At 38.9% G+C, this 18847-nt stretch overlaps 1 protein-coding gene across 1 annotated transcript in view; it reads left to right on the forward strand.

The window, feature by feature from the left end:
• vwf (von Willebrand factor) overlaps positions 1-18847 on the forward strand; it is a 227436-nt gene that overhangs the window by 18360 nt on the left and 190229 nt on the right. Inside the window, exons 5-7 of the mRNA XM_028808181.2 lie at positions 1049-1257; positions 4574-4695; positions 16325-16541. Coding sequence (XP_028664014.2) covers positions 1049-1257; positions 4574-4695; positions 16325-16541 — 548 coding nt within the window. The remainder of the gene's footprint in view (positions 1-1048; positions 1258-4573; positions 4696-16324; positions 16542-18847) is intronic.

Here is an 18847-nt window from a genome sequence, read left to right on the forward strand (position 1 = left end):
ATGCATACTTGTGTTTTAGTATAAATTAACATGTTTAACTACAATTTACAATCAGGTAATTTGTAAATGTATTTGTTTTTGATGGAAAGGCAATTTTAATCAGAAACAATGAAAGATACATATAAAATCAGCATTTCTTTGTTTAGTAATTGTCAACTGGATCTTTAACAGAGGCCAAGTGTGACTTCAAATTACTGAGGCAAAAGGACTCCACTTAAGTGCAAAAGGTTTGCATTGCCTTTCAAACTTCTACAAACAGCTTTGCAGCAAAAAGTCTTTAAAGCAAATCTTTTTACAAGTGGTTTACATCTACTTTACATATCTTTCAGCATACATTAGAAGTGAGGATGACAGCAATGACTAATCATGACAGTAGAAGAAGCTGTTGTAGTAGTTTATCAATGACTGTTTGTTAACCTTTTTCTGTGTAAGATTAATACACCTTTTCCTGGTCACCTTATGTTAAGACTGTGAATGGTGAATATCATTGCCTATAGAGTTTGAAATGTTGTACTCACTCAGCTACCTGATGCCTGAGATCAGATTTGAATGTGTGACCTTAATTATCTACACAAAATCCTACTCTGGAGAAGAGGTTGTTAAGCATGCTTTCCCACACTTAACTTAGATTCCCATCATGTTAAGAATGCTATACATCACTGCAAAAAGAGTTCACTGTTCCTTAAATCTGTAAATTATTGCAGAATTAGGCAAATGACTGTTTCCTGTACATGTCTTCATCACAGGAGAAGTGAGTGCTTAGCTTGAAGATAAGAGTTGCTGAAAGTGTACACAAACCATAAAATAAAGATGAATTGAGAGAATGTGTTCTGTTTATGGACACCGAAATGAGCATGTTTGTTTTATGCACACTATGCTCTAAATTCAATTCCTCCTAAATCAGTGTGCATTTTGTCAAAGAAAATCTTTATGAATCAACCTTTTATTGTTAAATGGAGCAATATCAAGGAGATTTTATTTTATGCACAAATGATGCTCATTATTAGGTTTCTTATATTATTACTGTCTTCTATTTTATTTCCTAAAGGATTCCTCTACCTTATGCATCTAATGGTGTATTTGTGGAAACAGAGGCAGGATATTATAAGATAAGCAGTGAAGAGTATGGGTTCCTGGTAAAAACTGATAACAATGGCAATGCTCAAGTCTTACTATCAATGAAACATTTTAACAAGACCTGTGGCCTCTGTGGAAATTTTAATATGGACCCAAATGATGACTATATAACTCAAGAAGGTAATTTCTAATATTTTCTTTAATATGTAATTGTAAATATCCACCTTAATTCACTACTACTTGGGCCACATATAAACTATATATTATTATTATTATGCATGTAGATTATATATGGAGTACATGCATACAGTACAGTAAACATTATTAAAATCTTCTTCTTCTTTCGGCTGCTCCCGTTAGGGGTTGCCACAATGGATCATCTTTTTCCATATCTTTCTGTCCTCTGCATCTTGCTCTCTCACACCCATCACCTGCATGTCCTCTCTCACCACATCCATAAACCTTCTCTTAGGCCTTCCTCTTTTCCTCTTGCCTGGCAGCTCTACCCTTAGCATCCTTCTCCCAATATATTCAGCATCTCTCCTCTGCACATGTTTAAACCAACACAATCTCACCTCTCTGACTTTGTCGCCCAACAGTCCAACTTGAGCAGACCCTCTAATGTATTCATTTCTAATCCTATCCATCCTTGTCACACCCAATGCAAATCTTAGCATCTTTAACTCTGCCACCTCCAGCTGTCTCCTGCTGTCTGGTCAGTGCCACTGTCTTCAACTCATATAACATAGCTGGTCTCACTAACTCACTATCCTGTAGACCTTCCCTTTCACTCTTGCTGATATCCGTCTGTCACAAATCACTCCTGACACTCTTCTCCACCCATTCCACCCTGCCTGCACTCTCTTTTTCACCTCTCTTCCACAATCCCCATTACTCTGTTCTGTTGATCCCAAGTATTTAAACTCATCCACCTTCACCAACTCCACTCTTTGCATCCTCACCATTTGACTGACCTCCCTCTCATTTACACACATGTCTTCTGTCTTGTTCCTACTTACCTTCATTCCTATCCTCTCTAGAGCATATCTCCACCTCTCCAGGGTCTCCTTAACCTGCTCCCTACTGTCGCTACAGATCACAATGTCATCAGCAAACATCATAGTCCACGGGGACTCCTGTCTAATCTCGTCTGTCAACCTGTCCGTCACCATTGCAAATAAGAAAGGGCTCAGAGCCGATCCCTGATGTAATCCTACCTCCACCTTGAATGCATCCGTCACTCCTACCGCAGACCTCACCACGGTCACACTTCCATTGTACATATCCTGTACAACTCTTGCATATTTCTCTGCCACTCCAGACTTCCTCATACAATACCACAACTCCTCTCAAGGCGCCCTGTCATATGCTTTCTCCAGGTCCACAAAGACGCAATGCCACTCCTTCTGGCCTTCTCTATACTTCTCCATCAACACCCTCAGAGCAAACATCATATCTGTGGTGCTCTTTCTTGGCATGAAACCATACTGCTGCTCACTAATCATCACCTCACTTCTTAACCTGGCTTCCACTACTCTTTCTCATAACTTCATGCTGTGGCTCATCAATTTTATCCCCCGTGATTCCATAGGTATGTCATCTGGACCAACGGCTTTTTCATTCTTCATTCTCTTCATAGCTGTCCTTACTTCCTCCTTGCTAATCCGTTGCACTTCCTGATTCACTATCCCACATCAACCAACCTCTTCTCTCTCTCTCATTCTCTTCATTCATCAGACTCTCAAAGTACTCTTTCCATGTGCTCAACACACTCTCCTCATTTGTGAGTACGTTTCCATCTTTATCCTTTATTACCCTAACCTGCTGCACATCTTTCCCAGCTCAGTCCCTCTGTCTAGTCAATCGGTACAGGTCCTTTTCTCCCTCCTTAGTGTCCAACCTCTCATACAACTCATCATACGCCTTTTCTGTAGCCTTCACCAACTCTCTCTTCACCTTGCGCCTGATCTCATTGTACTCTTGTCTACTTTCTGCATCTCTCTGACTATCCCACTTCTTCTTTGCCATCCTCTTCCTCTGTATACTCTCCTGTACTTCCCCATTCCACCACCAGGTTTCCTTTTCCTCCTTCCTATGTCCAGATGTCACGCCAAGCACCCTTCTTGCTGTCACCCTTACTACATCTGCTGTAGTTTCCCAACTGTCTGGTAACTCTTCACTACCACCTAGTGCATGTCTCACCTTCTCCCTAAGCTCAACATTGCAGTCTTCCTTTTTCAACTTCCACCATTTGATCCTTGGCTCTGCCCTCAATCTCTTCCTCTTCTTGATCTCCAACATCATCCTACAGACCACCATCCTATGCTGCTTAACTACACTTTCCTCTCCCACCAGTTTGCAATCTTCAATCTCCTACAGATTGACGCTTCTGCATAGGATGTAATCTACCTGTGTGCATCTTCCTCCACTCTTGTATGTCACCCTATGTTCCTCCCTCTTCTTAAAATATGTATTCACCACAGCCATGTCCATCCTTTTTGCAAAATCCACTAGCCTCTGACCTTCTTCATTCCTCTCCTTGACACCATACCCACCCATCACCTCCTGGTCTCCTCTGTTCCCTACACCAACATATCCATTGAAATCCGCACCAATCACCACTTTCTGTCCCTTGGGTGCACTGTTCATCACTTCATCCAACTCACTCCAAAAATCCTCTCTTATCCATTGCACAACCTACTTGTGGGACATATGCACTAAAAATATTTATTGTCACACCTCCAATTTCCAGCTTCATATTCATTACTCTGTCTGACACTCTTTTCACCTCCAAAACTTTCTTGACATACTGTTCCTTCAGGATAATCCCTTTCCCATTTCTCCTCCTCTCCACACCATGATAGAACAATTTGAATCCACCTCCGATCCACTTGGTATACTCCTCTTTAGTCTCTTGCACGCACAATATATCAACCTTCCTTCTGTCCATCATATCTGCTAACTCTCTCCCGTTACCAGTCATAGTGCCAACATTCAAAGTTCCTACCCTCAGTTCCACTCTCTTTACCTTCCTCCTCTCCTCCTGCCTCCGGACACGTCTTCGCCCCCAACCCCCCATCCCTTCTTCTCCTTCCTCTTCTTGTTCTACAGCCAACAGTAGCCCAATTTTCTGTAGCACCCTGTTGGCTAACAGTACTGGTGGCGGTCGTTGTTAACCTGGGGCTCGACCGATTCAGAATGGAAATTTGTATTGTTGTTCGCATATTGATTTGGCAAAATTTTTAAACCAGATGCCTCTCCTGACGTAGCCCTCCCCATTTATCCGGGCTTGGGACTGGCATGAAGAAACACACTGGTTTGTGCATCTGCTGTGGCTGGGTTACAGTAAACATTATTAAAATATTACTGTTTATATAAAATAAAGAATATTGTAAAATTAGGCTTTTGAGATCAATCTTAAATAAGGGGGTTAGAAAAAGTGTTTTAGGCTCACACCCGACTTTGTTTTGAAAAGTTCTTTTCTTGCACCATACAGGTTTTGTAGCAGAAAGCAGCTATGATTTTGCTAATTCTTGGGCATTACATGGATCTGGAAAACCTTGCAAACGTGCTGTCCCTCCAAGTAAAACTTGCAATATTTCTTTGGCTGTTGGAGAAGTGAGTATAAGAAATCACATAAAAATGAGGAATTTTATTGATAGGCTACTATGGTAAAGATAATCATTTTAATTTGAAAGATAATATAACCAAGTTTTGCAATCAAGAACATGTACATTTTTTATATCATACTTTCATATTATTTTGGCAGATTGGGAAAAATTAAAAATTGACAAAGTGATATATACAGTATATGCAGTAGCTATAACAGGCTATTTTTCATGTAAACCTATCACACAAAAATTTAATATTTTTGGTTTTATGTATTTATTTTTTTAACAATTACACATTTTAAGATATAATATTGAATTTTTATTATGTGACAATTAAATCATTGCTATTTAATTTTGCTTTAAACTGAGGCAACTTCTTTTCATTATAAGTCATAATTTAGCATAGGCGATCTGTGACTTTCTCTTAAGTATCTTAATGTAATAAGAAATCTCATGTAGTTATAATATAAAAGTAATAATTTTTTAAGGGATGAAGCGTTTAATGACTCTGGGAAACAGGGCTGAAATCACTGCGTGTAATTGAAACAACTCAGAGTGAGGTTATCTCTTTCAAGCTACATTTTTCATGTGAAAGGTGTGGAAATTATGCTGGGTGGCGCCTCTAAGAGTTTGCACATTTTGAACTGGTTCATGTCTACCTTAGCCTGTTATGCTGACATTCTCTGGCTTGACAATGAAACTGTACTTTTTACTTCACCAATCTGAACCACCAATGATTTGCAGTATGAAAACTGGCCACTGAGTCACCTGATCACACTGTTTCAACATATCTATAGCAAATTGCTAGATTAAAGCTAAAGTAACACTGTTAGTATATTTCTGTTACTGGACTGCACACAGTTTCTACGCAATTGAGCCCTGCAAAGGACCTGCATATTTTTCCGTGTGCTTCTTGACTTATAACTAGCATTGCTGGGAGAATAATAGTGCCAGTATTTTTAATTAAACTAAGTATTGTGTTAAGTTACTTTAGAAACTAACTGGACTATGTAATTTATGTTACTTTTAAAGCATTACCTGTAACACTGCTTCCAAGATTGTGCTGCTGTGGTTAGTACTATATATTCAGCTCATCAACAGCAATTTAGAAGTAAACAAAAATATTGAGAAAGATTATTGCAAGCAGGAAAACGAATAATGCAATCACCCAAGCATTTGCCAAAGGATTTTGTTCTCTTCCTATGGCTGCTGAAAATGTATAAAAAATTAACACATGTACAGGCTGACAGAGTTCAAAGAACATGTGCAGATTACAATGTCCTTAACACTAGAATCCCTGAAGCCTATGAAAAAAGTTGGAATAAAAGGCCACTTTAAATTCCTTTACACCTCATCAGCAGCGTTTTGTTTTGGAAATGTATCGATCAGCACAAGCAGCAAGCAGCCTGCTATCCCATCCCCCACCGATGGAGCTGAAGTCAGTCGCAAACTTCTCCCAGCTCAAGTCTGTTTATCTTGGTGTGAGGTACCTTGAGTTGCATAGGGTAAATAATATATCATTATTTTGAATACATACACTTAATGTGTGTTACATTTCTACAATTATCTGGATAAACATAGAATGACAGGAAATGCGAGGCAACAAATGTTGAACGCATAACTAAAACAAACTTTTTCAGGTTACAGTAATAATTGATAAAATGTTGATGTGAAATGTATAATGTGTGAAGACTTAAGTTTAAATATCAAATAAATACTTTTTTTTCACATAGGGTTGTGACGATGCAGGTTTGGCTCCATGCTCCCATCGGCTTTTAGGGAGCCCTTGAACCCAACACCGTCGGTAATGTCACCGATGTGCTAGACAGTGAGGCAATAAACAATTGATGTATTAAATGTGCAAAGTGCTTTTATTCAAAAGAACAATCAAAACAATCAGTGTTCTAATACAGTGATGTGCAGTTCATTCAAATAAATAAATAAATAATCCAAAAACATGTGAAGGATAAAATCAATAAACGAACTCTTCTAAAAACCATGAGGTAAAATAGCACAGGAAGCAATAAATAAATCAAAAAGCCCAGTGTCTATTTAGCCTGGCGGCTCCCCTGCTACTCCCATCTGTGCTGTTCTATAAGAGAGTCGCCCTGCATGCAGCTGACCTTCTTTCTGCCTGCTTCATCTGTTTGGATCGCCTCACCGACCCCTGGCTCCAGTAGGCTCTTCCAGATAGCGACTTGGGTTCCTCAGTGACCGGGACGCCCACGCTGGGGAATACACACCCCAAGTCTTAACTCCCGCTGCTGTCCGCGGCCTTATGCGGAGAGTCATCCATCTTCCGGTCACTCTTGCCCTTCAAAATATTCTGCGACAGCGACCACTGCTGCTACTCCTCAGGTGTCAGCCATACACCCAAGCTACCTGTACAGCTGCTGCACTCGCCTGCACTCGCTCGCTCTCCTGCACCGACTTTCTCTCTCTCTCTCTACTGCTTCCTGCAACCTCCGTTTCTTTCCTTTTTACTTCTTTACTTTCCTTTTCTTAACCTGCTCACGCTTCTCTATATATATGCGGAGAGGACATAGCAGCTGCAGCCCATTAGCCACAGGAACGATCACGGATGTGGGCAGTCTCTCACCTGTGCACTTAGGTGAGAAACACCCACACCGCAGATCGCCCTGCGGCTTGTTACAGTTACCAAGCCCCCTCGCTAAGCGATTATTTATTTAAAACCAAACTGCCTTTGCTGTAAGAGCTGTGGACCCATAACACCACAAAGGTATAACAAAACAAGTGTGCCTTTATTCGAGAATGTAACCAAAGGAAAAGATATTGTTCAATTTACATGATGCTGTCAATATGTAAAAACCGAAGCCCATTTATCAATTGCATGGCTAGTTTATAGGTAAGAATGGCTGCTTCTAAATCAAGAGGTTGCAGGTTTGATCCTGGGTTTTCCCTGCATTTTCAGCTTTGAGTAGTGAGCTGTTATTATTACTATTATATAATAAAAACACACATTTGAATTGAGTCTGTAACATTCATTGAAAACACAAATGTTGGTGAATCATGTCTTTTTGGTATCTTGTTGTTACTTGAATTTTGTTTTATTCAGTTTTATTCTTGAATAAACGCACACTTGTTTCATTATACCTTTGCGAAAGTGTTTCTTTTATATTTTTCAAGTTTCAAATAGTATAGAACATCAGTTACCCACTGACTTAAAAGAGGTGGGTGCAATTCTTCCAGTTGAGCAAAAGTCTATGAGATAGTAATGATGTAAAGGCAATTAGTTTGTCCTTCTCAACTTTAAGCCCATCTGGGAGTACACCATACACAGCTATTAAAATGTGCTTGATGAAAGATTTTAAGTTGAATGACTGATAGCTTCACACATATGAAGATAGAGTGTATTCTATATATTGCTACCTTCCATTCCTTTTCAGAGATGTTAAGTGAAAGATCCTTTCCCCATTGTACCCTGGAATCTTTGAAAGAATGGACTTTAAATGTTGTTGTACATTATATAGATGCTATCTGAGTCTTCAAGACTGATCAATATTTCGTCTGGAATGAAATAGATGGGAGGTGAGGAAAATTGTGCCAGTTCTGTTTACCAAAGTTTCGAATTTGAAAGTAGTGGAAAAATTGTGTGGGTGGGAAGTTAAACTTGAAGCGTAATTGTACATAGGATGCAAATACCTGTACATTATCTATATACAAGTGTTTAATCCCAGGATTAAATCAAAATTAACCAAAATACCTTGCAAATAAATAACCTATGTTCTTAATAAATACAGTGCTGCCAAATGAGAAAATTAAACTGACAGATGCCAGCTTAGTGCAGACGTTCTCGATCTGTGGTCTGCCTCACTTGAACATGTTGCCCACACAAGCTCCTGGACATTACTGACATACAGTCACAAATCATTTGCTTTGGAAATTTCTCCACAGTTTATGTTTAGTTGATGTTTAACAGTGCACTTTATGTAAAGATTCATAATCCTCTCTAAATCTGTGAGTCTGTCAAAGCAGTTTATTCTAAAATTTTATAACATCTCATGAGTGCTTTGCATTAAACAAAAATTAAGTGTTGTGGGTACAAACAATTTCATAACATACTTGACCATGAATCTTCATTTACATTATACTGATAATACTCAACTGTTTGTAAGATAGATAGATAGATAGATAGATAGATAGATAGATAGATAGATAGATAGATAGATAGATAGATAGATAGATAGATAGATAGATAGATAGATAGATCTTTATTGTCATTGTCACTTTTACAAAGGAACAACGAAATTGAAGGTGCAATCGACTCAGTGTGAGGAATAAGAGTTAAAATGACAAAAAGACAAAAAGACAGAATATAATAACAAACCGAATAGTAATAAATATACAAATTGCACTTGTTGACTTACGGTCTATATTGCACATTGGAAGAATAATATGGAGCAGTTTTATTTTGAGTTCAGGGCCATGATTGCTTTCGGATAAAAGCTGTTTTTAAGGCGGCTTGTCCTAGTTTTCATAGCTCTGTATCTCTTGCCCGATGGCAAAAGCTGGAAGAGGCAATGACCGGGATGTGATGAGTCCTGTGAAATGTCTATTGCTTTTTTGCGGCTTCAGGATGTGTAGATTTGTTTCAGAGTGGGGAGGGTACAACCAATTGTTCTCTCCGCTATCCTGACGACCCTGTGTAGCGCTTTCTTTTCTGAGGATGGAATTCTGTCTCCAGTTCCTCTTCAACTGTTTGCTCAGATGTGTCTTTCTTCTGATTTTAAACACTGTGATGTCTACAAAGAAACTGGTAATGCAACACTATTGTATTTTATTTTCTATTGTCAAGCTCCACCTTGTAAAGTCTGTATTTATTCCAGTCAGTAGGTATACATATTGGTAAGGATAGATCAATGGATAGATAGATAGAGGACAAGGACAGACAATGAAAAACATAAAATTACAAAAGCTTAGTTGAACTTTCTCTCCAATTGAAAAAGGAACATAACTTATGAATAGTTATCTTTCAGTTCATGATGTTAAGAACGATAAATTCTTTTGCTGGTTATGAAGCTTCTGTGCATGCAAGTGGCATTCATTCATTCATAGCTAGACTCTGCATCGGCCCAACCACTCCATCCCACAGAGTTTCTGTGTGTGAGTGTATGTATGTGTAAGATGCTGCTCTGCACATTCTTACAGGATTTAGAATGAAACTTAACAGCTAGAACTTATCCTTCACAAAGTTATTACCTTTTAGTTACAGTTACACCAATACTATAATATATTAGCTGGCTTTGTCCTAAATAATACGTTACAATTAATAGTTCTCTGAAGCAAATTGGGTGTACTTATAATTCTGGTGTAGGTGATAATTTGTTCCTTTCCTGGGTGGTTTTCCCTAAACATATAGAAGGATCTTCAGTGAGTATTCTTTCTTTGTTCAAGAGCTTATCTCCTTCTTTACCTATTGTCACACATTCTTTACCTATTGTCACACATTCTGATTGCAGATGGTACTGCAGTTTCTTTTTGAGGATTTTACTCACACAGCATCCTCAGTTGCTAGCAAAGTTACACCCACTGGGTTGGCTGATGATCAGTCAGCTCCCATTGTTAGTAAAGCAAATACATGGTATTTATATAGGTCTCTCTCTTGCTCATGCACTTGCTATTACTCAGCAAAGTTTCACTAATGTCAACCTTGTCCAACTCCAACACAGACAAGTATTTTATTGTTCCAGTCCAGCACAGCTGAGCCTTTAATGCAATGAGTTGGTCTTAAAAGTGATTTTAAAGGAAGGAATAGAGGTCTGCCATTGAGGTGCACATATATCCATCCTTTTGATTGCCCATTGGAGCAAAGTTCTGTCCAGCAATGTCACTCTCCTTGAGTAATGGGCCACTGTTCAAAGTTGGGCACCCAACTCATTCCTCCAAGTGACATCCAAGCAATGTTACAAGGTCTGGTATTGATCATTTTATCAAATAAGATGCAAAGTTGCATTCCAGCAGGGGGCTTTGCCATGGAGACTGACACTTTATAGCTGGCAAAAAGACTGTCTGGCCCTGGCTTTTAAGCCAAAATCTACGATCTTGCAATACCAAAAGAATGGATAATGTTAATCTGTCCTATAGTATTGTCACTCATTTGTCTCCCAGCTGTAAGAACTGATTTCCTCTAGGTAATAGGTGCATTATATAGCTCAATAACATACTAATTTGTTATTCATTAGAAGTTTTTAACAATTTGATTCAGAAAGCTGTTCAAGTAAATTCTAGATAGTCTTTTTTACTATCAGTTAAATTGGGTATGGGGTTGATTTTGTTCTTGATAATTGTAACATGGTGCTCTAGTTTGTCTTTGTTTAGTGGTCTTCTTAATTGGTATTTGTTAAAAAAATCTGGTTGAAAAAATAATTACCAGGTGAATATTGTATGTGTAAGCCTAACATTTGGTGCCTTTTTCAAGGAAACATACTGATTTTTAGATATGCAGTACCCTTGGCTTAATCACAACTAGGGCCATGGTCCTCGGAAAAAAGGATTAGTGGAGCGCAAAAAAAAAAAAAAAAGGTGTAGAAATGCAGTCACATTACCAGCTGTGCCTGAAATCACTAGATCTCACAACCATTAGGATTTAGCATTTGTAGGGAAGAAGCTAATACTAGCTTGGCTAGGTCTAAGAGGGACTCCAGCATAGCAATCTGGAGTGAAAGTGACACAACTACACAGAAGTGAGAGACTAATATTACTGATGAAAATGAAGTTCAGCCCTTGCCTGATGATCAGCTGCAGAATCCTTCGGTTTGTCTGCAGATGTAGCACCATAAAAAGTGGTTACAGAGCAAACAAGGGAAGTGGCTATTTGGCAAGGGTCTTCATCATAGAGGGAAGCTTTTTTGGCATTTGCCAGTGTTTCCATTTCTTATTCTGCACTCATCAGATTTATAGATTATACTCCTTCTATAGAAATAACTGAAAGGTATTGTGTGTATTTATACTTTGCCTAATTCTGTGAATTTGCAATATTTTGGACAGAAAGTATCAAACACTATAATAAGTATAGTTCTTTTTCTGTTTAATATCCCCATTTCTAGTTGTGCATATTAATAATAATAAATAATAATACATTTTATTTATATAGCACCTTTCCCATGCTCAAGGCACTTACAGAATATAAGAAAGAACGGCAGGGTATACAGTATATAGCATTGTACATTGTTCACATGTGATTACCCTCCTTTTGTACTTACAGTTGATACAGAAATTATTCAGACCTTCATTTTCTGCAAGCTATTGTGTTGTAAATTTAATTTTAAATGGATATATTTGTTGATCACATATTGATCTGACAAAGGTGTGAAGGTCTACAAGATGGTAATGAGACCAGCTATATTATATGGATTGCAGATGGTGGCAGTAACGAAGAGACAAGAGACAGAGCTGGAGGTGGCAGAGTTAAAGATGTAAAGATTTGCATTGGGTGTGATGAGAAGGGACAGGATTAGAAACAAGTAAATTAGAGGGTCAGCTCATGTTGGACAGTTTGGAGACAAGACCACAGAGGCAAGATTGGATCTGTTTAGACATGTGCAAAGGAGAGGAGGAGGAGGTTGGGAGCATGTGCTGATAGTGTTTTGCTGCACCACCTGGATTGGGACCCAAGTGCAGCAGGTGACACCTCAGAGATGCTGGGTATATTGGGAGAAGGATGCGAAGGATAGAGCTGCCAGGCAAGAGGAAAAAATGAAGGACTAAGAGGAGGTTTATGGATGTGGCGAGAGAGGACATACAGGTGGTGGATGTGACAGAGCAAGATGCAGAGGACAGGGAGATATTGAAATAGATGATCCGCTGTGACAACCCCTAACAGGAGCAGCCACAAGACAGAAGAAGAAGGATATATTTGCTATTTTTGCCTATCAGTCTACACTCAATAACACATACTGACAAAGTGAAGACATGTTTTCAGAAATGTTTGCAAAATTATTAAAAATCAAAACTGACATCATTCATTCATAAAAGTATTCAAACCCTAAATTCAATACTTCATAGAAGCTCCTTTGGCAGCAATTACAGCTTTGATTCTTATTTCATAAGTCACTACAAGCATTGCAACCTGGATTTGTGTGGTTTATCCCATTTTTCTTGCCAGATCCTCTCAACCTCAATTCGATTGGAGGGGAGGTGTCTGCAAACTGCTATCTTCAAGTCTCTCCATAAATGTTTTACACGGTTTAAGTCTGGGCTTTGGCTGGAATACTCAAGGAGACATTTCCTAATGTTACTGCAGTGTGGTCTTGTCTGTGTACTTCAAGCCATGGTCGTACTGAAAGGTGAACCATTGCTCTGGTTTGAGGTCACAAGCATTTTGGAGCAGGTTTTCTTCAAGAACCTCTACATTTGGCTGCATTTATCCATCCCTGAATTCTGACCGGTCTGCCAGCCCCTGCTGCCGAGGAGCACCCCCACAGCATGATGCTGCCACTGCCATGTTTCACCATATTCATGGAATTAGGCAGGTGATGAGCAGTGTCTGGGACACTGACATTGTGCTTGCAGTTCTTCCCAGTTAAATTTTTGTCTAATCAGACAAAAGAAACTTTTTGTCATGTCTTTTATTAAAGAGTGGCTTTAATAAATTATGGCCACTCTACCATAAAACATCTGATTAATGGAGTGCTGCCATCCTTCTGACAGTTTCTCCAATCTGAACTGAAAACCCCTGAAGTTCTGATAGAGTGACCATTGGTCACCAACCCAAACAAGGACCTTCTTGTCCAGTTACTTTAGTTTATAGCAGACAATTAATTTCTTTATTCATCTATTGTACCTGAAGCAAAGTTTAGGGTGATTTCTTGTTTAATGTGAATAATATAGACATTAATGACCTCCTACATTTTAAAGAAGCAACCTCAGAGCAACCCCAGGGAAAGTTCTGCAACAAAATGAACTAATGGTGAGAAAAGAAACATAAGACACTGTTTTACTGATAGCTATGAGGAGTTTTACCAAGATGAAGAAGTTTTTTGCTCCAAGCTCAACTGGGCCTACTGCTCTGTGGTTGTAAGAAGGAATTCCCTTGGAAGATAATAACGCATCTTTTAACATTATAAGATGCCAATGGCTCAATTTAATCAAGTTCTCACCATTCAGAAAACTCAACTAAACCACCCAGCACAGAAGAGATTATTAAAGCTATGACATAAATGAGGGCGGCACGGTGGCGCAGTGGGTAGCGCTGCTGCCTCGCAGTTGGGAGATCTGGGGACCTGGGTTCGCTTCCCGGGTCCTCCCTGCGTGGAGTTTGCATGTTCTCCCCATGTCTGCGTGGGTTTCCTCCGGGTGCTCCGGTTTCCTCCCACAGTCCAAAGACATGCAGGTTAGGTGGATTGGTGATTCTAAATTGGCCCTAGTGTGTGCTTGATGTGTGGGTGTGTGTCCTGCGGTGGGTTGGCACCCTGCCCGGGATTGGTTCCTGCCTTGTGCCCTGTGTTGGCTGGGATTGGCTCCAGCGGACCCCCGTGACCCTGTGTTTGGATTCAGCGGGTTGGAAAATGGATGGATGGATGACATAAATGAAGGACAACAAAGCCTATGTCACAGATGGCTTCCCTGTACAGATATTCAGGTCTGAACATGAGGAACTTGCATTTAAGATATTATTACTGGCCAGACCTGGAACAACAAGAAAATTTCACTAGACAACAGAAATGTCATATTTCTTTAAGCAAGCTGACAAATTGGAATTTGAAACTACCAAGGTATTTTATTGGTCTCAGCTAGTGTTTATCCATGAATTTCACCAAACCATTATTCACAACGAATTTGCTCTGCTTGCATTCGACCTGGTATGTCAAATTATTTACTGAAAATTTGGCCAGATTTAGGAGAATTTTTTTCCCCCATTCCCCATAATGCTTTGCGAGGCCAGTGTGTCATACCCCAGAGCTGTAAGAGCCAACATTGGATGGGATCAGACCCCACCCCCTCCCCAGTATATAATGCTGACCATCTGCATTACATACTCTAAGTAAGTGGCAGAATAGATAAGTACATAATGCAGGTTCTCAGATTTTAATTTTTACAAAATAAGCAGCATACATAATGAGTTAACTCTGTTTTTCGCCAAATGATCAGGTTGATCTTCCAGTTCCATGTCAGTATAAGAGAAGGAGGCACATGCCCTATTTATGCATAATTAGCCATGTGGAGAAAGAAAACAAACCTTGACGGAGCTTGCCACATGCAGCCAAGCACCCCCCACCACCCCAAAATACAGGAGACTCTGTGAAATAACAACAACAAAAGATTCATTAATACTTACAAGACTTGTAATTTTTGGATAAAAGAAAATTGCAAAGCATCAGCACAGGCAGTTTGGAGAGCCTTCAGTACAACTTCAAAAAATAGAACGAGCCAGTGGCTTCAATCATCACACACCTCTTTCCATTTTTTGCCTTTAAAGCACCTACATATTTTTTCTGACTTTTGACTACGATTTTGGCATTTCTGCTTTGTTTTGACAAAATACATGATTGCACATCTTTGACTGCATTCTTTCCTATTCAATCTCACAGAAGCATGGTAGTGCAGTGGTTGACACTACTGCCACATGGCTCACGTCACTTTATTGGCCACAGAAATTGGTCTAGTATAGTTGGCAGACATTTCCCTAGCCCTTAGGGACAGTTTAAAGATGATTGCACCATTATAATCCAGTCAAATCAGGTTCAGTTAGTCCTTCCCCATTGACTTAAATGCATTTCACAGAGTTTGGTGATATTCAAAGACTTTCGTGATTAATCTGAATTCAAGGCAAAACTGCTGGGAAAATCTTTATCAAAGTGATTCTAAATCATCAAGTCCTAAATTGGCTTCAGGCTATCCCAAGGCACTACCAAAAATGATATTTGTGTGTTTTTGACTTCTTGGCATCATTCACTTCACCCAGACATAATGAAGATGCTTTAATACATTTAGTGAGTTTATGTTACAATGCACTGTCTCATTTATGTTTACAGCATGTTTTATTCATGAATGTCATTCCTTACATATCTTTCTGTCCTTCCTGCCACTAGTTTTCTCCAGGTTTAACTTAAAACAAAATTAATAAAGAGCAAAGATGCTTGTGGAACTATACTAGTTCAAGACATGGGAAGGGCCAAGCATGAGTAGAAAAGAGAATGCACTGCAACATTGCAGGAAGGAGCTGCAGATGTGATAGGTGACTAGTAAAACAGAAAGAGTGAGGTTTAGATAGAATGGAAAAAAAAAACCCAGAAGACTTCTTGTCCAAAAGTGTACAAGATAGACTAGGAAAATGGGGCCCACTTTGCAGGATAGCATTATGGAAAATGTTCAAGAAACCACTCTTTTTCTTCCAACAAATTCCTGTAGCTGCGGTGGGTTGGCACCCTGCCCAGGATTGGTTCCCTGCCTTGTGCCCTGTGTTAGCTGGGATTGGCTCCAGCAGACCCCCGTGACCCTGTGTTCGGATTCAGCGGGTTGGGAAATGGATGGATGGATGAAATTCCTGTAGATAACATCCCCTAATCCCTAACAGGATGTATACGACTAGAGGCAGTTGCAACTTTAAAACCAACAAGCTTTTTTTATTGTTAAACATGCTAGCATATCAGTAAATTTATTAATTTTTCTTTCAGGACCCAATGCAGAGGTGTAGGCTGTTAAAGACATCTTCTGTGTTTCTAAAATGCTCTCATCTTGTTGACTCTGAACCATTTGTTGCTCTCTGTGAAGAGGACACCTGCCATTGTAATGAAGATCAGAACTGCCAGTGTGATGTTTTTATGGAATATGCAAGAAGTTGTGCTCAGAAGGGCTTGGTTTTGAAAGGATGGCACAAGGATAGTCATTGTAGTGAGTATTTTCTATTATTTTATTGTAAAAATGTTTTCTAGTGAGAAGAGGATGCAGTAGTAACTTTGCCTAGTAAGGATCAGCAGCACTCAATGAGCTCAGATTCCCTAGAACAACTTTTGACCCTCTGTTATTTAAGAGTCATTAACCAGACAGTGCCAGGCAAACTCTCTGGTCATTTCTTTGCTTATATTCACATTTTCAACAAGGTTCCTGGAAAAAAATAGTTTTTTTTCTGGGCCTGCTCTAGTCTTTTTGTGGCCGTAGGTGTAGCTGATAATGATAGTAGTTTTAATGAACAAATTTATGTATTCACTTTCATGAATGCATTTTATATGGGCTGTAGGTAAGTAATTGTTTTGACAATTTTACCATCCATCCATCCATTTTCCAACCCACTGAATCCAAACACAGGGTCACGGGGATCTGTTGGAGCCAATCCCAGCCAACACAGGGCACAAGGCAGGAACCAATCCCGGGCAGGGTGCCAAACCACCGCAGGACACACACAAACACACCCACACACCAAGCACACACTAGGGCCAATTTAGAATCGCCAATCCACCTAACCTGCATGTCTTTGGACTGTGGGAGGAAACCGGAGCGCCCGGAGGAAACCCACGCAGACACGGGGAGAACATGCAAACTCCACGCAGGGAGGACCCAGGAAGCGAACCCAGGTCCCCCAACTGCGAGGCAGCAGTGCTACCCACTGCGCCACCGTGCCGCCCCAATTTTACCATTCTTGGTAAATAATGCGAGAGATAATAAAGAGTTTACTATAGATATTAGGTAATCAAATGTAAATTTGACTTAGCATTTTAGTACTGATCTTATTTACTAATGGTGTGAACACAAATAATATACTGTAAAGAGCTTAATAATAAATAGGTTAATTGGTTGACAGTACTTTACAAAGAGAGCACCCATTTTAAAAATTAAAATAAAAATATGTTTAAAGTCCTTTGTAATTATAAAAATACAAATCCTTTAAATGCAAAGCTGCCCTTTTGACTTCATCTTTGTGAATTTACAAACAATTTCTTTCAAGTCCATTGTTCGTGCTAGATCACTCTTCAATATTAAGGTTACCAAGAACTATATGAATCATAAGGACACACACACATATTAGTGTCTACAACAGAACATTTCCCTCTTTCTAAAAGTATATTATTTTAGTAAAAGAAGGCAGAAGTTTCAAGATAGGGATTGAATAAATGCAAGTAAGATTTTCACTGTACTCTATTCCTTACAAACCTATATATATATATATATATATATATATATATATATATATACACACATACTGTATCTATATTAGGGCTGCTGATTAATCATTGTTAATGCTTGTGATTAGCTCATTAATTTCTGAGATTACATTTTTTTAATACATCACGTAAATGCATTTATTTAATCTGGTTATTTGGCCGCACTTCTCACATGCAGTGCTAAATGAATCCAAGTCTATTTATAGTAGTAGTGGGTCACCAGGTCCAGGTTCACTTGATAGTTTCCTATGTTGTTTCTTGATAATGGACAACACATACCAGAAGAATCACCCAAAAGAAAATATGAATGCATGAATTGACATTAGACTCTGAAAATGAGCCACTGATGCCTCAACCCTCCTCTACAAAATCAGTAGATGAGAGATACAGACAAATTGACATTGACTTGGTCTCATTGCAGTGGTGGAAGCTACAGAAAGACAAATACCCAGACCTGTCTAAGTTAGTAAGAAAATATTTGGCATTCTTGGCCATTACTCTCCCTTGCAGCGTTCACAGTTAAGCATTAAGAGTTATGTACATTAGATAGATAGATAGATAGATAGATAGATAGATAGATAGATAGATAGATAGATAGATAGATAGATAGATAGATAGATAGATAGATACTTTATTAATCCCAATGGGAAAATTATGTAGTCAGATTACCTTTTAAAGTGAGAAGTAACTTAATACAATGCTTATTTTATTGAAGGAAAAATACCAGCGTAACTTTAAAAAACAGGCAGATATGCCCTTAGTATTATTACTATTGCATTATTTCATAATCACACAGCTAATCAGAAAAGAGTGTACTCTGTGCAATCCAGTAATAGAAACCTATTAGAAAATGTTAGTTTGATGTGTTCATGGGGGCTCATGTTGGCAAAGTGGATGGATTTTTTTAGTTCATGGCACACAAATTAAAAAAACACATATTCTTAGTTGAGTGTTTCACTGTTTATTCAATTGTTTGTGTTACTCAAAAGTGTTCAATAAACTAATATGAAAAATTTTATATGTATAGGCAAGTGATTA

Source organism: Erpetoichthys calabaricus, chromosome 1, assembly GCF_900747795.2.
Source record: "Erpetoichthys calabaricus chromosome 1, fErpCal1.3, whole genome shotgun sequence".
Taxonomy (NCBI): domain Eukaryota; kingdom Metazoa; phylum Chordata; class Cladistia; order Polypteriformes; family Polypteridae; genus Erpetoichthys; species Erpetoichthys calabaricus.